General features: G+C 39.2%; 1 protein-coding gene and 2 pseudogenes across 4 annotated transcripts; 1 reads left to right on the top strand and 2 right to left on the bottom strand.

Moving 5' to 3' along the window:
• The first annotated feature begins 6,426 nt into the window (after positions 1–6,426).
• On the top strand, positions 6,427–9,870 carry LOC143892949 (uncharacterized). Of its 4 annotated transcripts, XM_077397869.1 has the most exons (6): positions 6,427–6,584; positions 6,777–6,912; positions 7,037–7,222; positions 7,778–7,865; positions 8,332–8,506; positions 9,443–9,870. In XM_077397869.1, exons 2-6 carry the CDS (start codon positions 6,892–6,894, stop codon positions 9,522–9,524), a joined length of 552 nt encoding a protein of 183 aa, XP_077253984.1. In that variant the 5' UTR covers positions 6,427–6,584; positions 6,777–6,891; the 3' UTR covers positions 9,525–9,870. The 4 variants fall into 4 exon arrangements, with proteins under 4 accessions (XP_077253984.1, XP_077253983.1, XP_077253986.1 ...); XM_077397868.1 differs by having other exon boundaries at positions 6,441–6,912; XM_077397871.1 differs by lacking the exon at positions 6,777–6,912 and having other exon boundaries at positions 6,442–6,584.
• A 1,373-nt stretch (positions 9,871–11,243) lies between these two features.
• LOC143892146 (2S seed storage albumin protein pseudogene) lies at positions 11,244–11,678 on the bottom strand (annotated as a pseudogene).
• A 6,071-nt stretch (positions 11,679–17,749) lies between these two features.
• On the bottom strand, positions 17,750–18,184 carry LOC143892145 (2S seed storage albumin protein pseudogene; annotated as a pseudogene).
• Between the last annotated feature and the right edge of the window lie 3,824 nt (positions 18,185–22,008).

Genomic DNA, 22,008 nt, shown 5'->3' with positions numbered 1-22,008 from the left:
CTACTACCTTTCTGTTTATTTCATTTGGACCTATCTATGAGACAGCTTTCCTGATCGCTTGTAGTGGATCTTCTAGTGCTCTTGCTATGCCTTTTCCAAGTTTGGTGGAGCCTGTTGGGTGTTTTGTGTGCAAATGTTTTCCTTGTGCCCAAATTTCTGGCAGCAATTGCAGTAGAATGGTATTCTATCATAAACCACCGTTTCGCTATCTGCCTTTTGGCCCAGGAAAACCAATCCAAAGCCTTTCAGGGAGGGTTGAATTTATTGTGAATTCCACACAAGCATGGCACCAAACAGTTGGTGTTTATGATTTGTTTAGAGGATATCATCCAATGTCCGTTCCTGTTTGACATTGCGCTCTATCAGAATACCTAATCTACCTTCTGGACGTGGGTTTACAAGCAAGTTTATATGGAATTGGAGCAGGAAAACTACCATCCAGAGATGCAAAAAAGAAATTATAAGAAGCTTTTCAAGATGACGAATTTCTGGAATTTGGGGCTCAAGGACGTGTGTCTGAACTCTGAAGGACTACCATCAGTACATCTTTCAAAAGTAAAAAATTGCAAATCATACAATTTTTTCTTCTCTGCTCCCTTTTCATCTTCTTTTACACATTTTCCAGATTCCCTTATTCTCAACTCTCAAGTTTTTGAGCATATTTGTGTCTGCCTTTCATGTGTCCTGTTCAGTTTATTCTGTTTGGTGTTTAATTCTCTGATATTAGTTTTCTCTGGGGCAATGATAAATTCTCACCCCGTGGAGATGATTTACACCCATTTTAACGTGAATTGAGGTAGACTTTTACACTTTTTAACGTCAATTCCCGCTAAAAGGGTTGCGAATAATTCTACAGCGGGTGCGAATATATCATTGCCCTTTCTTTGCATTTGAAATTTAATGATCTTTTGTTGCATCTGTTTTATCTCTTTGACAGGCATAAGCTGACATTTCAACATTGAATTAGGAAAACAAAGCTCTTGAAGTCAAATACTCAAGATAGCTTGTAGTTGGTACAATGGAAACACTAGAATCAGGTTTTTTTTAACAAAGGGAACACTAGAATCAGATTTTCTTAAAAAAGCTAGAACACTTTACAGGTAGTCAAACAACTTCAATATCATGGACATATTATTAGCAAAGAGAAATAAAGATCAATTCACTAAAAAACAGATCAACGGTTACCGGAAGTCAAACATGTTTGACCGTCAAGGTAGCAAAACAAGGAATTATGAACTAAGCAACCAAAGAACGGGATTTGCTAGCGTACATTGCGCAAGGCATTTTCTTGATGGCCTGTTGCATGTGATCGCCGCCATCTCCTGAATGAAAATATCATCGCCCTTTTACATATTCAAATGGTAACCACTGAAGATATCCTTGAAACATAAGATTTTACATATTCAAATGGTAACCACTGAAGATATCCTTGAAACATAAGATTTTAGAAAAATATATAGACGTCAGAAAGAGCATTTGTATACTTATTAATACACGTTAATTTCTACTGCGGTTGGAAGTCTAATGGTCATGATGATGAAAAAATGAACATTCATTTACATAGTAATTGCAATAATTAGATTTCATAACATGAAAATAATTTGTATTTATAAAGTAAATATGTTGAAAGGAAAAAAGTGCCAACTAAATTAGTTGATGTGATTAAGGATATGTACGATGGAGCAGTAACTAGTGTCAAAATCATAGATGGCACGTCTAGTGAGTTTTCAATTACGATAGGACTGCACCAAGGGTCAGCTCTAAGCCCTTATCTTTTTATGCTAGTTATGGATGAGCTTACGGAGGGTCTCCAGGATGAGGTGTTGTGGTGTATGTTATTTACAGATGACATAGTATTAATCGACGAAACCAAAACAGGAGTAAATGCTAAATTAGATTTATGAAGAACTACTTTGAAATCTAAAAGTTTTAGACTGAGTAGGACTATGACAAAATATATGGAATGCAACTTTAGAAATGTAAGGAGGCGGGACGAGGATGTAGTAAATGTGACTGGACATGAGATACTTAAGAGGGATATCTTTCGCTATCTTGGTTCAATTCTACATAAGGAATGAGAGATTGAAGAGGATGTTAACCATAGAATAAGAGCAGGTTGGTTGAAGTGGAAACTTGTCTCAGGAGCTCTGTGCAATCCTAAAATACCTACCAAGTTGAAGGAAAAGTTTTATAAGACAGCTGTGAGGCCAGCCATGCTGTACGGTTCAGAATGTTGGGCCATCAAGAAGCAGCATGAGCATAAGATGGGTGTAGCGGAGATGCGAATGCTTAGATAGATGTGCGGCCACACAAGGCTAGATAGAATTGAAAATGAAGACATTCGTAAAAAGGTGGGGTGGCTCCAATTGAGGAGAAGATGAGAGAGTGCCGTTTAAGGTGGTTTGGACATATCCAACGTAGGCCTTTGGATGCTCCGGTGAGAAGAGGTGACTCATGCCAAATTGATGGAGTAAAAAGAGGTAAGGACAGACAGAAAACAACTTCGGTAGAAACATTGAGGAAAGACTGGATAGCTAGGAAAATAGCAGAGAACATGATCTTGGATATGATAGAATGGAAGAAAATGATCCACGTATAAGAACCCAACTAGAACCAAGATTAGTTGGGTTCATTTACCATTTTCATGAATTTTTTTGGTTCCTCTTACCATTTTCATGATTTTTTTCTAAATGATTCATTTAGCCGACCCAACTAGTTCGGGACAAAAGCTTTGTTGAGTTGAGTTGAGTATAGAGTAAAAATCAATAAAATGCACTGGCCTACTGTCACACGTGTGCATTTTAAGTTGGCAAGCACTTGTATATGATAGATTATCTTGTATTCAGAATACTTTGGCAAATCCAACCCGTAAGGCCTTGGGCTTGCACACGAGCCTTGGGCTTTATATGAGATTTTGTATGCTGTGTAGCGTGAAGTCTGGTATTTTTGAAAAAGAACATTGGGGCCCCTTCATAAGATTATCTAAACCGTTGATTTGTTGGTTCCCAACAAAGATTCGCTTCACCCTTAAAATCATTTGCATAGGATGTTCCTAACCTTCCTATAATCATTTGCACAGATTAATCCTAACCTTCCGATTGGCACTACAGATTATAGAAACCTCCATAGATTGGAGGGTTAGGAACATCCTATGGAGATGATCTGTATAGAACATTGGGACCACTTCATAAGATGATCTAAAATGTTCATTTGTTGGGTCACAACGTAAATTGGCTGCACCCGAAAATCATTTGCATAGGATGGATCCTAACCTTCGGATCTGTATCGGCACTGCATATTATAGAAATCTCTGTGGAGGGTTAGGAAGATCCTACGGAGATGATTTGCAAAGTTTAACTTATTTACATTGTGGCCCAACAAATGAACGGTTTGAATCATCCTACGAAGTTGGCCTCAATTTACTTTTTGACAAATACTGGACTTCACGTGCACACAACATAGAAAATCTCTGCGTTATATTCCTAAGACGGAACTATAACTATAAATAATTAGAATTTAAAAAAACAAATTATTAATTTTTTTTATATTAAAATACTAATCGATTCACGGTCACGATTCATTTTAGTACAACTCTAAACTGAATTGGATCGAAAAGCTAAGATGAATTCTAGAATGTGGAGGCTGAAATTGTTGATGGCACTCATAAGTCATAACTAACTTGGTAGGGCTTTCCAATCTTCACCTTCTCGATTATACTGTATTTTAAAGCTTGCAACTACTCACTCTGAATGATCCGGATCTTATTATGTCTACAAATCTTGGCCGTCCATTCCAATCCAATGTCCAAACAATTTTCATTCAATCTCCACGTAATCCTGATGGGTAAATAGCCTTGAGTGGGGCGATAATGATGCTGACTTCATCCAACACACCCACTCCACCATCAACGTCACTTAACTTGCAAGGAAAAAAGTGCCCACTTTTCGATAAACGATTGGATAGAAAGAGAACACTAGGCCCCACTTTAAATGTGAAGTTGCACCGACCCAAATAAGAGGAATATGAAAATGGAATGGTCATAATGTTGAAGATTTAAATAATTTAAATTCGTGGAGAGTGAGTATGTGAAGTTGAATTTCACTTAAACAAAGAAGATATGTAAACCTCACTAGGGGCAATTCGTATCTGTCACCACCACTAACACATGTCTTGAAGGGAAACTGTTTTGTGAACTAGTTTTAATATCGTTACTCACGACGTAAAGGAGTTTTATTTTTCCTCTTCTCGTATCCGTTGGGTTAGACACAAGGTTCTATGTACTGCTATTTTAAATAATTTTTCTTATTAATAAAATTTAAGGTGCACCTTGGGATCCTAGACAAATTTAGAGATGGCGTTATTTAATCTTTTATACTTTAACACTCCCCATCACATGTGGTCTCACTTTTTAGAGTTGGCCTACACGTGGTACATTTCGTTCGATCCTTTTTTGGGTTGACAATTACATGTGGGTTTTTAATATCAAGGAATTTTGAACGCACCTTTGCTCTGATACCATGTGAAACAACCAATTACTCCGAAAGCTTAAGTTGTGAGAGATGGCATTATTTAACCTTTTATAGTAGAGAAATAAGGGTTAGGGTTAGGGTTAGAATTGCATTTACCATTCTATCTCCGTAAGAAACTTATGGAAGACATAAATAGGATTATGGAAAGCTGATGACGTGGAAGATGATACGTTATTTTCAACTGGAACCTAATGATGCAAACAATTAACAAGTTCTAATAGACATTCAAGTTCAAAATTGAAGTGACTGAGCTTGTGGCCCAAACTTTCACCAACCTAATAGTGTTTGAGTAGAAATTTTATCCCTAACCTAATCTGAAATTGACCAGACCATATTATCATTGAAGAGAAATTTAATACCAAACTCAATCCCTCAAGATTGCCCCCACCTTATTATCAGTGGGGATTTGGTTGGGACAATCGCAGAAGGCATTTTGTGGACCGGCTGTTGCATGAGACAGCAGCCACATAAGCTCACTTTTCAACAGATTTTGTCCTATTCATTTAATTCATCCGAGGTGGCTGCTCCCTCATGCTGCAAAATGCCTTCTGCGATGGCCGCTAGCAAATTCAGGGGGTGGCAAACAATTCCATGATCTGGTCACTGTACACGTGGCAATTAGTGCACAGTGAACTCAGTTGATACCCATTTTACGTTAAAATGTTTCTCTTTCCTATTTCTATACGAAAAATACGGGGGTCATTTATTATGTAAGATTCAATCTCAAAAGCCAAACAAAGCATGCGCGAAGCATGAAAGTCACATGGTGGGGTATACTCTGGCTCCTAAATCCCCATTCCTCACTCCAACTCAACTTTCAGCCTTTCTCTTTCATTATCTCGCATTTATGCTCTCTTTCTACACACTTCTCCTTTACAAAATTCACCGTTCACCAACAGCTGATGGTCCAGGTTAATTTGGGAATAAAGATTAGGGATTTTATAGCCTTGTTTCTTGATTCCACTTACGGACAGAAAGAGAACTCAGTTGATTGTAACTCGGGTGGAACTCAGTTGATGGTGATGTTTGTTTAGCATTTTCCAAGTTCCTAGTGCGCATTTCTGAGGACAGGTCTGATGATCCGTGAACATGGTAAAGCCAAGTAGAACTGACATGAAGTTTCTCGAAAACGCGGTTTTGTCACCATCGAAAGTTGTTTGGAATTGCAACAAAGCGAAACGAGTAACCGTGGAACACATGTACGAATCAAAATACCGATGTAAATGTCCAAAACACCCTTTAACGTCCTCTTATTGTTATACACCCTTGTACAAAAATTTTCAGAAAAATTTAAAATACAAAGCTTGTCCTTATCAAATCATTATCGTAGTAATCAGAAACGTGTTCCAGCTAAAAACCGTTACAGCTCGTACTGTTTGAACAGACACTTTAAAAATGTGTGTCAATATCAAAAGGGTGGAGTGGGGTAACGGATACCAGCTTTCCATTTTAAGAGAAAAACACCTGTTCTTTCAAGGTCCGTGGTGAATTAAGTGGGACGATTTATGGCCATTGGATCAAAATTTTGCCATATGTAACTCCTCTAACCGTTCGATCAAGAACAAATGGTGATGGGGTGGCAGGCCTAGCTGATCAATATGGAGATCGTACGAAAAATTTCTATTAATCTGACAGGAAATAAGCAAGTAAAGTAAATTAGTAAATAACTATTTATTGGGCACGATACTGGAATCAGCCCATTCAATTTTTGGTGAACGGCTGAGATTGAAAGACCTGTTTTCAGTTAGACTAGTCTCAATCATTCACCAAAAAAGTGAACCAAACGGAGGAGAAACTGTCTCGGGTTTATTTTCTCACGATATTTTCTACATACCGAGAACCAAACCCGTTGCGTGTCAAGTCTATAATTGGGTTTCCGTCTCACATCCAACGCTTTGTGACGATTCTTTCAAAATTTTCCTTGTAATCTCTCTCTCTCTCTCTCTCTCTCTCTCTCTCGCAAACGAATAAAGGAGGTTAAAGGCCATTGTTGTATTTCGTCGAAATGCTAAAACCCAATTTGCCCTTTCGTACATAAATGAAAATAGGGGTCAGGTTTGTCTCATTTTCTTACCCATCGATTTGTCACAGTAGCTTTTTCATTCAGAAGAGGGATTGAGATGAGGAGTTTTTCTTGTTTTGGGGTTTTGAAATTTTTTTCGTCTTCTAGCTCCCTTCAACCTCATCTACTCTTTCTATTCAATAATTATCTACCTGCTTTTTGAGTACCTGGAAATCCGTTTTCAGGAGCCAAAGGAATAATATTTCTTTGTATAAATTGGTCAACAAACATAACCCTTGAAAACTCCGTATCTCCTCGACTTTGGAGCTTGAATCTTTTTCCCCCTTGTAAAAAGGGAAAATGGAGGAAGACCCAAAATCGGTAAAATTTCTCATTCTCGGTTTTCTTTGCTTTCTTTTATTAATTATAACTGGTCGAGCAACTGTTTTATTGGATTTTTACTGTTTTATTAATTAAGGTTTTCCTCTCTCTCCTTTCTTCTCAGGGCGATTTTTCTTTGAGCTTTTCTTCTCAACTAGGAATATTGGGTGAAACAAATACCCAGAAAATGGAAGGTTCTGATAAAGAAGGGTTTGGAAAGAGAAGCGAGATGTCTGATAGTTTTGTTTTAGACATGGAGGGTTTGTCTCATGTCTCCGATAAAGATTTAACTCCTATCACAAGAAGCACTGTAAGTTTCTTCTTCTTCTTCTTCGGAACTTGGAGAGAAATATATTCTCTACAATTTTTTTTCTTTATATTCTTTCATCCTGGTTCTTTAGTTTCTTAATATATTTTTCTCTGAGAAAGATAACATCGATTATTAATTAAAATAAACCATTAAAACTGGGCATGGAGACTTGAAGATTGCCCCAAAAAATAATTCTCTGGATGTACCAGATTTGGCAAGATAATCAGACAAATCGCTAGGGCTTGTATGATTTTTCCCCATATATTTATTGGGTTTTCTCGGATTTTTGTCCATATATTTCTAGGGTTTTCCCCTAGAATTTTTTTTCCCTTAATTCTTCCATTTGTTTCGTTTTTTTTCCCCCCAAAATTTTCTGGTTTTGCTAATTTATTAATTGTGGAGTAGAGCAGTAATTATTATTTGATCCTTTATATGTTGATTTGGAAGCTGCTTTTAATGCGGTTTTTCTTCGTCCAGCGCCGTTTCTTTTTTAGGCTACATATAGAAACGGTTGCAGAGAAATAATGGCCGAGTTTTTTTTGGGTATGGTTACAGTTGCAGAGAAATCTTTCTCGAAAAGGATCTCAACGAGGAGAAATGAAGGCTTCTGAAGGAGAAACAGATGCATCTAAAGATTCTAAAGGTAAGAATTCCTTCTCTTTTTTTAATAAAAAATTAAAAGCAAAAGTCTCGATTTGTTCGTTCGGCTGGGACGAGAAAAATGAGCTTAGAAAATGATGTCGCATTAATGAGCTCTCTCTACAGTTTGATTGTTGGGAGTTGGGACCATCTATCTTGTTAGATGGGGCCCATAGCTTCAAAAAAAAAAAAAAAAAAGATCTTTTCATTATGTGTCCATCCGCCCCGCCCCGCCCCGTCCAACAAATGGATGGCTGGGATCATCCTACTTTTTGGCTAGAGAACCTAGTAGTTGTTTATGATCATATATGGGCCCATTGGAATTGGTTGAGAGTTAGTTCTAGTAGAGTAGAGAAGGGTATACTACTTGTGATCTTGTAAAGAGACAATTAGATGTTGGGACTTGGTAGGCAATTTCGCAAAATGCGATTTTCGGGGCTCTCTTGAAAGATTAGTTGATATAAATGCAGATTATGCAGGTGGGATTTGCACTGTTGAGAGATCGGTGGTTGTACCTGTAGCAATCATTGGAGGAGAGGGTAGGAGCAGCAGTACAGAAATCAGGTTGAGGAGATTCAACAGCATCAATAACAGGCGCTCCTTTTGGCTCGAACCTCGTAGGGTCCTTTTGGCATTCGCCACCTTGTAAGCCTACTACACCTTCAACTTACATTTTTCATGTGAAATTAAACATTTGCTCTTGTTGGGATACAGTAATTGGCAATCTAGATTGTAGCACATACGGTAGAATTTATAAACATCTAAAAGTAAGGGCAGGAGATGTGCTTTAGTATCCATCGGAAACTATCTATATGCCAACTGTTAACTTACCAACTTCTCCAAAAGCTTAAGCTGTTGGAGAAAGGCGTTACTTATCTTTTATACTTTAACACTCCCTCGCACGTGTGGCCCACTTAGCAAACACGTGGCACATGTGGTCTCACTTTGGGTGTGGATTTTTGCTATCGGGGAGAGGTTTGACCTCGAGACCTTTGGCTCTGATACCATGTAAACTTACCAACTTCTCCAAAAGCTTAAGCTGTTGGAGAAAGGCGTTATTTATCTTTTATACTTTAACACCAACAAACTATCTATGTCTCACCACTTGGAGACGCTAGTTTATCATAAAAAAAAAAGTTCATGGTAGCCAAACGTGCCCTTAGAGAGAATTGTTATCCTTTGTTCCTGTTGAACAAAATTGGTGAACAACAGACAAGATAATTTCAAGATAAACTTAGGGTAATGATAAATCCACCCCTTTATTTTGGCTGGGTCTCCCCACCTTGTATTGTTTTTAACACTAATGAAAGAAGTCGTAAAGTCAATTAATGGGGATGACCATGGTTACGATAGGGGTTGTATTTATGATAGAGAATCCTAGGAAGAGATTATCCAAATAGCCCCATTGGGTATGAGACAGAAAATGGGGAATGGTAGAATGAGAAATAATTTATGCGAGCTGTTTATGTTCCCGTACAAGGTGTAGCCCCACCAGATGAAGGGTCTAGATCATCCAAACCAACATTAAGTCTTCTCTTCTCTCTTTATGCATATATGATCATAGATAATGATTTTTTACAGGTCGAGCATGGGAACATTAATACTCATATATTTCACTCTTTCCATCGGCAACATCAACGGAGATGACGCACTTGCACAGTAGCCTCTATTAAAAGCAGCAACCAACCATACATGTGATAGTTCAAAAACAGAAAGAAAGAAGAGAAAACGAACAAGTCTCTCATATCAATTCCACGAGCTCGTTTAGACGAACGCATTGACTATCTTCTGAGCAAAAAGAAAACTTGATAAAGTTCTCTCTCTCTTGTCCTTTTTTTCCCTCTTGCTTTATGGTGAATGAAGAAAAGGAAATATGTAGAATTGGCACGTACGAAACAGATCACATGATGCACATCAACAGCATTTTGTATTGAGGAGCTCTTTGCCTTGTGATTGCTGTTGTTACTCTATGGATTTCGATTGGTCTTGTATTTGAGATCCATTTTCTTGCTGTGGCCTCCATATGAAAAGAATATACATTTTCTCATGCAACAGTCAGTCCGAGAAATCCCTTTTGCGATGGTCCCTAGCAAATCCCTTCCTTAATATTTGGGTAAAAAATGGTGGTAGGAAAAGGTTTTTGGTTAAACGTACCAAAACCTGCGCTTGTGGTTGATGGATCTTAATCTCATCTCCTTGTTTAGACTTTGAGGATCTACCTTTCCTTTTTCCCTCTTTTCTAGCAAATTGTGATGAGAGATTTAACAGGGTTTGGCTCACTCAAGTATGTGTTTCTTCGTCTGTTTTCCAACACGGCAACACTTGGGAGAGCACCTCACTCATCCAAGCCGTTGATTTTCTTCTCCAAAATGATCCTACTCATTTGACCAGTGAACGTTTACTGCCATAGGACTTTTGTTTTTGGTTTTTCCAAATAAAGAGGTCCATTTGAAGCAATCGATCGAATGTCATCTGGGAATTTTCAGGATCGTTAACCTACGGTTCCCACCTATAGTTGTATGTTTTAGGTGGCTGCATGAGGCATGCTATGGTTGTTAATGGTTAGTTTTCTTCTTTTAATGGTAAAGAGAACTTTGTATAAAGAAAGTAAACGATACACAATCGAGATTGTCCAATCAAGGATAAAAAACTGAAAAAGGTAAACTCCCCAGGCTGGAAGCATTGTTGAATATATATGTCATGAGCTCTAGATCTCATCAAACATGTCTGCAAATCGTCATGGGTAGTGGAATGGTGGATGGAGCTAGTCTCCCTCTACAATCAACTTACTTAAATTCCTTTCCTCAGTGACTATAATACAATGCAAGATAGCCCCCCTCTGTAATCAACCTACTTAAATCCTTTTCCTTAGTGGTTCTAATACCCTCTCAAGATAGCTTTCGGTTCCTCTTCTTTGGAATCCCTATTAGGGATGTAATGACCAGTTGAAACTAAAAATTCAATACCCAATTTGCAAATTTTACCGATTAGGTGGTTCCTCCGCTTGTAGTAATATACAAGAGTATTTTCATTTTAATTTTGACTTGCATTCAAGAGTTTAGTTTGACCCTTCTTGCTTTCTCTAACCATAACTTGAAGAGCTGATAAAAATATTAAAATGGTAGAGAGAGAGAGAGAGATCATAAACAAGCAACCCCTTTTATTTATTTATTGATATCATAAACCATTCAAGTTCAAAATAAACACACGATGATGTGCTCATTACCAGTCTCTATCTAGAAAAAGAACAAAACTTCGCTCCAGTACAGTGAGGAGGAAGTTCCTTCAGTAGGCGATGAAGTTTTGTTCCTAGAAAAGGCGGGGTTCTATTATTGTGCGCAACTACCTTGCGCATTTTATTAGAGCATACCAAACCCTCCGTCTAGTAGGCGCGTCCACGGATATCACAGTGCTCAGGCCTCATGTCACACATGCCCGGAAGGTTTTCAGCCCTTCTTATCATCTCTTGCATTTCTTCACCTCGTAGTTCTCCCATCTGTTCTTCAGCCATTTGTTTCACAGCCTCACACCTGCAATCCTCCCTCACCTGCCTAAGTCGTTCGCAGCACATTTGTGGCACCTGTTGGTTGATAAAGCCACCCCTAAGCACCTGATGCCTCCCTGATTGCAAATATTGGCGGCACTCTCTCATTTGCTCCATGCTCACCTCCCTTCTGCAACGCTCAGATTGGCTTTCATTTTCGTCGGTGATTTCGGAGGTGGTTATGGTTGTTCTGTAGATGGAGGACTCTGCTAGGGCCACAAAAACAACCAGAAGAAGGGCTAGGACTGTGAAAGTGGATGTGGGTGTTGCCATTTTTGTGTGTTGTTGATGAAAGACTGAAATCAAATGTGAAGGGATGGTTAGATTATGAGAAATTGAGGTGTATTTATAGGGTTTTTTGAGGTTTGCATGTGAAGGCATGTGGAGAGGAGAGATGAGCACGTTGATCTTGAGAGGTTTAGGTTAGGTTGGATTGCACCAAATGCATTGCATGCAAAAACCCTTTGTTCCACGTACATGTAACGGTTATGGGGTTTTGTTTTGTTACTTTTTGGGTGATCGGTCCATGAATACAGTTGACGCACTTTTTCATTTGCAGTTTCTTGCTGATAAGCCCCTTTGTTGCTTGTGGCCTATCATCTATGCAGTTTCCTAAAATATTAACTTTTTATTAGATCTACGATACAATCCTTTCCTCTAACATTCCTACAACAAAACTTGGCTGCGCAAGCCACTAAAATCAAGAGGAAACATGGGGTGTGGAAATATCAGACCCTTGGAATTAATATTGCCACACCCCCTGCAATTAGTGTATTTTAGTGCGTTGCTCAGGGGTTCCTGCTCAACGTTACGCAGCCAAGTTTTTTTCATATTCCTATGGCTCTAAATAAATATTATTTGTCGTATCTGAGGAACAAGAAGCATCGTATAAAAGCATATGTAGATGTTTTTTGCCGTGGAATTATTAAGATAAAATATTGACAGTTTATGGAAATCTTGAGGAATGATCTAATTGCTAAGAAAATTCTTAAGCAAGTGACTCAATTTGCCCTCGCATGCTTACGCCAGAGTGTGTCACGTCACCTTTCACATTTTAACCCCAAAATCTCACTCCTTGCCTAATGGGAAATTATCGCCCTTATCAGATGAAATTGTAAAATTTCACCATTAGTCTTGGAGAAAATATTCACATAAATAAAATAGAAAAGTAAAAGAAAAATACCTTTGTTGTCAAGAAATTGATACCATGATCCTTCAAGTAACAATATATAAACAACAAGAGTTTTTATATGATGGCCGACCGGGTAATTTACAAGGGCTAGGTGCACCTAGCCCTTGCTATTTTGACGGCCGGGCATCATATAAATTCTCAAACAACAAATAACGCTTTTAATATATAATATTTGTATGATCACTTGCCATGACATTCATTTTGAACATTTCTAATTTGTAACAAATTCCCCCTTAGGACACAAGATCATACATCTTAAGCAATGATCAAATGATCTTGGAAACAACCCATGTTGGAGGAACATACATAAGCTCATATTACATTTATTTCGTCCATTGTATACAGTACATATGTTACTGTTTCATCTGTCCACTTCTCCAATATAGCGATCACCTGCTTTTCTTGATATGTAAATTTCCAAGGCTAATGCCATTTTATTCATATGAGAAATCTAGGGAGCCCAACTTTGGAGCCAAATGTTTTAACATCCTGTTTTACTTCTTTGTCGAAATTCGTTGAAGGTAAACTTTCTATACACCGAAGGTTCTGTGTAACTCTCTATCAGGATGTCGGAGGACCGGCACATGAAAAAAGCCACCGAAAACCTTTCCGCCTTGGGGTTTACCATGACTCTGTGCCGGACACTCTTGTATGCACCGTTGCTCCATGCCTGCATTGTATACACCAAAACCAACAATGTCAACGCTGAGGTTAGATTCGGCTTCGCTAGACTTATATTAGGTTTGGTCACTTGTACAAGTATATATGGTGTATGTACTATCTGCCACTGTAGTTCTAACGGTAGAGATGTGTGAGGTCTCACAACTTGATCTCGTTAAAGTGGACAAGGTGCAAGAGGAGCATTAAAAAGCATAGGAAGAAGAGGCGCTCGAATACACTAGTACAAGCTTTAGCTCAAAATATATAAATGTCTGCTCACAAAGCGCAAAGAGTCATTGATCAGACACATGTAGATTTCCCAGGCTGGAAGCAAAGTTGAAAAATATGTCATGAGCTCTAGATCTCAACTAACATGTCAGCAAATCGTCATAGGTGGTGGAGTGGTGGATGGAGCTAGTACTCTCTCTCTCTTCAATCAACTGACTTTAGATCCCTTTCCTCAGTGATTATAATACCATGCAAGATAGCTCTCCCTCTATAATCAACCTACTTAAATCCCTTTCCTCAGTAATTCTAATTTCTCAATTCCTCTTCTTAGGAGTCCCTACTAAAGGTGTAATGACCAGCTGAAACTAAAAATGTGCAAATCTTACCGATTAGGTCGTTTCTCCACTTGTAGTAGATATAAGAGTATTTCACTTTTTTTTTTTTGGAACCTTCTTGCTTTCTCTGTTAGAATATGTGGGATCCAACGGTTGGATTGGGTTAAGATCTCACCGTTGGATCATCTTGGAGATAGATTGGGTAAGTTGGCTAAATGAAGCAGCTAGATAAATTAGGCAATGGATAGAAGAGGCAAGCAAGGGAGATTACTGTATTCACAAAGAATCCATCGATCTCAACGTCTCCATTAAGGATTTGATCCTCCCTTATGGGCAATGGAACTTGCTGATGCTATGTGATCACCTCCCTCCTTCTATCCTCCAAGCATTGATCAATTCCAAGCCGTCTCTCACGCAATCAGATGACAAATTAATCTGGTGCCCCGCCCCGTCTGCTCTTTTAACACAAACTCAGCCTGGAATCTGTTCAGATCCAAAGCTCAACCTCTAGTTTGGGCCGGCCCAGTCTGGGATCACCTTCCGCCCAAAATCAGTTGCTTCCTATGGAAACTCTTCCAAAGGGCCCTCCCTACAGACGATAGAATCAAATCTCGCCATGTCCAGCTCCCCTCCAAATGCTCATGCTGTTCGTCCAGCAAGGAAGAAACTCTTAATCACCTATTCGTCGATGGAGACCTAGCTCGTAGTATTTGGTCAACATTTGCTAGCCTTTGGAATATCACCTTGATTCCCTCCCAAGGGATCTTTGCTAGAATCCTCACATGGTGGGCGGCTGCCGCTAAAAGGAAATCATTCTGTTCATTTCTCTCCGCCATCTTAGCTTCTTTCATATCCTGGGAAATCTGGAGAGAACGATGCTCCCAGAAAATGGAAGGTAAGCTCAATGATCCAAGTAAGATTATCTGTCTTATTATTGAAGGAATCAAAAGTTTGCGCTTCTATGATGGCTTCCCTAAGACCCCCAATATGATAGAAGAACTCTCTCTTTCCCAAATCGGGATTCCACCGAACCCTCCCTGCTCTCAGAAAGATAGTTGGATTCTTTGGAAAAGACCTCCAAAAGGCTTTTTTAAGCTTAACATCGACGGCGCTTCAAAAGGCAACCCGGGTGAATCCGGGGGTGGAGGAGTAATCAGAGACCATAATGCAAAAATCATCCTCGCATTTTTCCTATACTACGAGATCGGATCCAACATGGTGGCCGAATCTCGTGCCCTCTTGGATGGGCTTAGATGCTGCTCGGCATTTAAAGTGCCCAAGATAATAGTTGAATCGGATAGTAAAGTTTTAATTGACCTCATCCTCAGCAAAGGCCAAATCCCTTGGGCCATCCAATACCTCTGGAAAGAAATTCAAGGTCTTCTTGCTATCCTCTCCCCTTGCTGCCAACACCAATATCGAGAAGGCAATTCTGTAGCTGACTCCCTCGCCAATTTCGGATGCTCCTCCAAGAACAACATCTTCTACTCCTCATGGGCAAATTTGCCTCGCCATTCCGGAGGGTCTGCTAGACTTGATGCTGTCGGCCTCCCTAACATCAAACCGTCCAACAAGGTACGCAGAAGAATCCCCTAGGATTAGTGCTCCCTGTAAGTTGTTGCCTCGGGCTGCTTTTTCGCCCCTCCCTCCCTAGCCCAATTTTGGTTATTTGGTTGCTAGCATTTTCTTCTTGTAATCATCCAGGCTAATTGGCTCTGCCTCCCTTGTATTGGCTGACTCTTTTTATATATTCTTGGCGGTCCGCCCCGGGGCTGTTCAATTTCCGGGTTAAAAAAAAAAAAAGGGAGATTAGAAAGTAGATTTGATTATGATTCTTTCCTGCCATACCTATCTTGATTTGATTCTATGTTTATCATGTAAGCGCTCTTTATAAGCACACAATGATCCTCTTGTAATAGCATCTAAGAATTAGTGGAATCTCATAATTTATCATGGTATCAGTGCTTCTCGATCCTATCGTGGCCTGACCACAATCTAGGGACTCTGTTTTACGGCGGAATGCCCATCTAGCCATAAGCTGTCAGCCCACCCACCATATATCCCACCACTGCAAATCCAATTTCTTTTCTTCCAATGAAAACCCTTCACTAGATCTGCTTTCTTTGCATCCAGTCGCTTCAATGCCGTAGCTTTTTTTCTCTGCACTCGCTGTCATTTTTTTTTTTGTCCTTGCAATTGCCATCATCGTGGCCCTCCTGCTTCAATCCTATAACCACGGGCAAAGGAACCCTCCATCTGTTCTTTTAAACCCTCTTCTTCAGTCTCCCTCCCTGCTAATCTACTACTTGTTCCGTTGAGGTTGCTATTTATAACCATTAAAAAAAAAGAGAAATTATATGATGCCCGACCGTCAAAATGTAAAGGGCGGAAGGAGACAAAACCTGCTGCCTTGATTTTTGAACCAAGGAAAAGTAAAAAACAGTGCTTTCCCTTGGATTAAAAATCAAGGGAGAGAGGGTTTGTCTCTCTCCGCCCTTTATTTTGACGGTTGGGCATCATATAATTTCTCTAAAAGAAATGCTTTGTGTCAGTGTTATCAGAGAAGGGTGAAATAAGCACTCGCAAATCTTACTCTCTTCACCCCTCAATTTCTACTTAGGCAAAACAATACCCCTCTTCTTGGTCTCACTTCTTATAGTGATATTGCCACCCTTTTTTAAATTTTGTTTCCCTCGCATTTTCTTGCAAGCCTCCCATCTCACCTCGTTTTATAAGAAAGAACACACATCATATTTGATATGCACACTCCTATATAAAAATCTTGCACTCTTTAAATTCCTAAATTTTTGCTTTTTCCGCGGATGTGTCGTTGCTCTATCCTAGCCACTTGTTCTCCTCTTCTTATAATCTTTCTTAATTTTGTTTCAAATCTTCATTTTCACTTATGGTGCCTCTGTTAAGGTTCATGCCTGAGAGAGTAGTTTTCAAATCCGTGAGGATCGGTAATGAAACCGACTCATGGAGTCTTGCTCATTGAGGCCATGTCTTGTCCATTCCGGCATGAGTCATTGTGACCCATTTCTTGCCCATACCGGCACTGGTCTATTGTGACCCAATTCTTGCCCATTACGGTTGGTCCATAGTGACCCCCATCAAGGCTTGAGTATCATCTAGTCCCATTGAGGCTCTGATCTATTGGCTTTTAAGCCCTCTTCGTGATACATCAATAAGCGGCATTGTCTTCGGCAACCATCATTAATGATCATCGGCAACAACATTAGTCTTCATTAAAGGATCTTTGTCATCGACTTTTGGAAGTATGCATCAAACCGGTTGATTTTGATTACATTTATAATTTGGAGAATTCTATCGTATTGGGGAATTTGTTTATTGTTGTCAAATGTATATCGATTTTCAGTCCATATACGTTTGAGGGGGCATGTTAGAACATGTGGGATCCAACGGTTGGATTGGGTTAAGATCTCACCGTTGGATCATTTTGGAGGTAGATTGGGTAAGTTGGCTAAATGAAGCAACTAGATAAATTAGGCAATGGATAGAAGAGGCAAGAGAGATTAGAAAGTAGATTTGATTAGGTAGATTTGATTATGATTCTTTCCCTCCACACCTATCTTGATTTTATTCTATGTTTATAATATAAGTGCTCTTTATAAGCACACAATGATCCTCTTATAATAGCATCTAAGAATTAGTGAAATCTCATAATTTATCACTGACCATGACATGGAAGAACTGATAAAAATATTTAAAGGTCAAGAGAGAGAGAGAGAGACTTCATAAACACGCAACCCCTTTATTTATTTGTTCATACCATTACCCATTCAAGTGCACAAAAAAAAAACACACGATGATGTGCTCATTAGCATAATCTCTATCTAGAAGAGGCAGGGTTTTATTATTTGCTCAACTACCTTGCGCATTTTATTAGAGCCTACTAAACTCTCCGTCTAGTAGGCGCGTCCACGGATGTCACAGTGCTGGGGCCTCATCCCACACATGTCCGGAAGGTTTTCAGCCCTTCTTATCATCTCCTGCATTTCTTCACCTCTCAGTTCTCCCATCTGTTCCTCAGCCATTTGTTTCACAGCCTCACACCTGCAATCCTCCCTCACCTGCTTAAGTCGTTCGCAGCACATTTGTGGCACCTGTTGGTTGATAACGCCACCCCTAAGCACCTGACGCCTCCCTGATTGCAAATATTGGCGGCACTCTCTCATTTGCTCCATGCTCACCTCCCTTCTGCAACGTTCAGATTGGCTTTCATTTTCGTCAGTTATTTCGGAGGTCGTTATGGTTGTTCTGTAGATGGAGGACTCGGCCAGGGCCACAAAAACAACCAGAAGAAGGGCTAGGACTGTGAAAGTGGATGTGGGTGTTGCCATTTTTGTGTTTTGTTGATGAAAGACTGAAATCAAATGGGAAGGGATGGTTTGATTATGAGAAATTGGGGTTTTTTTATAGGGTTTTTTTAGGTTTGCATGTGAGGGCATGTGGAGATCAGGAGAGATAAGCACGTCGATCTTGAGAGGTTTAGGTTAGTTTGGATTGCCCCAGATGCATTGCATGCAAAAACACTTTGTTCCACGTACATGTAACGGTTATGGAGTTTTGTTTTGTTGCAGAGAGGTGATCAGTTGGCCCACTTTTTCTTTTTCATTTTCATTTTCTTGCTGATAAGCCCATTGTTGCCCTGTGGCCTATCATCTATGCAGTTTCCCTAAATTTTAACCTTTTTTGAGATCTACAATACAATCCTTGCCCCTAATATTCCCATTGCTCTAAAGAAAATTTATTTGTCACATCTGCGGAAAAAGAAGCATAGTATAAAAGCATATGTAGATGTTTTTTGCGTTGCAATTATTAAGATAAAATATTGACAGTTTATGGAAATCTGATATCTGGTAAGATTGCAACTTCCTCAATGTGTCAAATTATGAGAAAGAGAGCAATGATTTCCATAAAAAAAAAATCTATTCGCATGAAGGGTTGGCAATGGCTGCCATCTCATCGGACAAAGATTAATCGTGCAAAATTATTTGACAAGAAAGCTAATCAAATGTGTGCGTTACTACTATTCATAGAGAATAGTCTTGAGTTTGTCATGTTTATCTACGATGTAGAAATAACATGACATAGCCTTAGGGGTGTACGGTAAAGACCCCTACACAATGATAGAGCCCAGAGTGATCAAAATCATTAGGGGTGCAACTCAGGTGGGGTCGGGTAAGTCCAAAACCCTACCCTACCTGAGAATTATCTCGAGTCGGGTCGGGTCTAATTCTTTTTACAGAAAAACCCGAGATTCCTAAACCTGACCCTAGCCAAGATAGTTTCTCAAGTCGGGTCGGGTTTTTATTTTTTAGGGTAGGATAGTGACTAATTTTAAAGATTATAGAAAAAGAAAAAGAAATCTTCTCACCAAAAAACATATTTTTTTTTGCATTGCATGCTTATGCAAAAAGAAAACTTGATAAGTTCTATTTCTCTTGCCCTTTTTCACCCTCTTGATTTTTAGTGAATGAAGAAAAGGAGATACGTATAGTTGGAAGGAATACAACACGAAACAGATCACATGATGCGTATCAACAGCATTTTGTATGGAGGAGGTCTTTGCCTTGTGATTGCTGTTGTTATTCTATGGATTTCGATTGGTTTTGGAGGAAGCTTCTTTGCAAATATTTGTATATGAGATCCCTTTTCTTGTTGTGGTCTCCATATGAAAGAATATGCCATGGAGGAAAAAGGGCTCTCTCTCTCTCTCTCTCTCTCTCTCTCTTATGAATTAAGCAGCAAGACTAAAGTGGATATGTGGTGTGCTACAGAAGGCATTTCTCAGATTGGTTGTTGCATGAGAGAACAGCCACATAGACCTAGATTTTGTCTTATTCATTTAATTCAGGCTGCTTTCTCGTGCAACAGCCAGTCTGAGAAATCCCTTTTGCGATTGTCCCTAGCAAATCTATTTCTTCATAGGGTTTGTGTATTTAGATGTTGCACTAGTACGAAAAGATTTGGTTAGACGTACCAAAACCCGCGATTGTGGTTGATGGATCTTAATCTCATCTCCTTGTTTAGGCGTTGAGGATCTACCTTTCCTTTTTCCTTCTTTTCTTGCACATTTTGACGAGAGATTTAACAGGGTTTGGCTCGCTCAAATATGTGTTTCTTGATCTGTTTTCCAACGCGGCAACACTTGGGAGAGCACCTCACTCATCAAAACCGTTGATTTGCTTCTCAGAAATGATCCTACTCATTTGACCTGTGAACGTCCTGTGAACGTTTACCCTTTAGTAGGGGTGCAACTTGGGTCGGGTAAAACACGACCCACATCCCGAGCCGAAAATAACATGGTTCGGGTTTAGAAATCATGGGTCTTGGGTAGGGTTGGGTTTTAAATTGGAAAAGCCGACCCGACTCATATGGGTGTACTGTGACTTTCTTAAATATCTCTTGGATAACATAGAAAATTATTTTCCAATATATTGAGACAATTGTTTTCATTGAGGTGATCATATGTCTGTTATGTGAAAGTATAGTGTCCATCTTTTCTTTTCTTTTTTTTGAAATGGTGAATCATATTAGAATGGAAAGGGAAGCCCGAGGTGTGACAGCCCAATAGAACATATTACAAGATATGAAAGCAGAAACAGAAAATACACAATATCAACAGAACAAGACATGGCTGATCAAGGGGGAAGATAATCAAACCATTGTAAAGAGTCACTATTCACACCCCTCTTGGCTAACAGACCAGCCTTCTCATTGGCCGCCCTCCTCACATGCTTCAAGACAGCCTTCTCATCGGCTGTAGTGTCCATCTTATATTTATACACTTGATGACATAAATTTAGAGATTTTTAGTGTGAAGATTTTTTTTTCCTACAATCTTTAAAATCAGTCACTATCCCATGCTAAAAAATGAAGACCCGACCCAACCCGAGAAAACTATCTTGGGTAGGGTCGGGTTTACAAATCTCGGGTTTTCGGTAAAAAATTACACCCGGCCCGACCCGAGATAGTTCTCTGGTAGGGTAGGGTTTTGGAAAACCCAACCCGCGGTTTTTTTGTTCCTGGGAGCTATGTGGGAGAGTTAGTTAAATTTTGGTCCCATCCCATGCTTGGTTGCCTTTTAGTACTAGGTTTATTTTAATCCCACTCTTGTAATGATTACTTGTGAGGTGAATTTTTTAATCCCACTTTTGTAATGATTGCCTTTTCAACCCATCCCAAGATAACCCCAGGAACAAAAATAAGCTTGAGAAGAATATTTTTCTACCCAACAGTTCAAGCAACCAAACAAAGGTTTTTTTTTTCCCACCATAATCCGGTCAACCAAACATGGGATTTTTATTTTACCAGGATACTTCTAGGACTTTTTTTTCCCACCTATCTCCCAGGGTATTTTTTTCTCCCACATAACTCCCAGAACAAAAAAAAACCCGGCAACCAAAGGACTGTCATTTTTTCCCTAATAAAGTGGCCCATTTGCACCAACCGAACGTCATCTGATAATTTTCAGGATCGTTAACCCAAGGTTCCCACCTATAGTTGTATGTTTTAGGTAGCTGCATAAGGCGTACTGTGATTGTTAATGGTTAGTTTTCTTCTTTTAATGGTAAAAAGACCTTTGTATGCAGAAAGTTAAAGAAAGGATACACAATCAAGATTGCCAATCAAGGATAAAAAAACTGAAAATGGTAAACTTCCCAGGCCGGAAGCAAAATTGTAAAATATGTCATGAGCTCCAGATCTCATCTAACATGTCTGCAAATCGTCATGGGTAGTGGAATGGTGGATGGAGCTAGTCTCCCTCTACAATCAACTTACTTAAATTCCTTTCCTCAGTGATTATAATAACATGCAAGATAACCCCCCTCTGTAATCAAACTACTTAAATCCTTTTCCTCTGTGGTTCTAATACCCTCTCAAGATAGCTTTCAATTCCTCTTCTTTGGAATCCTTATTAAGGGTGTAATGACCATTTGAAACTAAAAATTAAATAGCCAATTGGCAAATCTTACCGATTAGGTGGTTTCTCCGCTCGTAGTAAGATACAAAAGTATTTTATTTTTTTATTTATTTTTAATGGCAGTCAAGAGTTTATTTTGACCCTTCCATGCTTTCTCTATCCAAAACTTGAAGAGCTGATAAAAATATTTAAAGTCGAGAGAGAGAGAGAGAGAGAGAGAGAGAGAGAGAGAGAGAG

The sequence above is a fragment of the Tasmannia lanceolata genome, unplaced genomic scaffold (genome assembly GCF_043159265.1).
Source record: "Tasmannia lanceolata isolate RefF3 unplaced genomic scaffold, GAP_Taslan_0.1 ptg000015l, whole genome shotgun sequence".
In the NCBI taxonomy this organism is placed as follows: domain Eukaryota; kingdom Viridiplantae; phylum Streptophyta; class Magnoliopsida; order Canellales; family Winteraceae; genus Tasmannia; species Tasmannia lanceolata.
The sequence above is the reverse complement of the archived record's forward strand: the minus strand, read 5'-3'. Positions and strand labels throughout refer to the sequence as shown.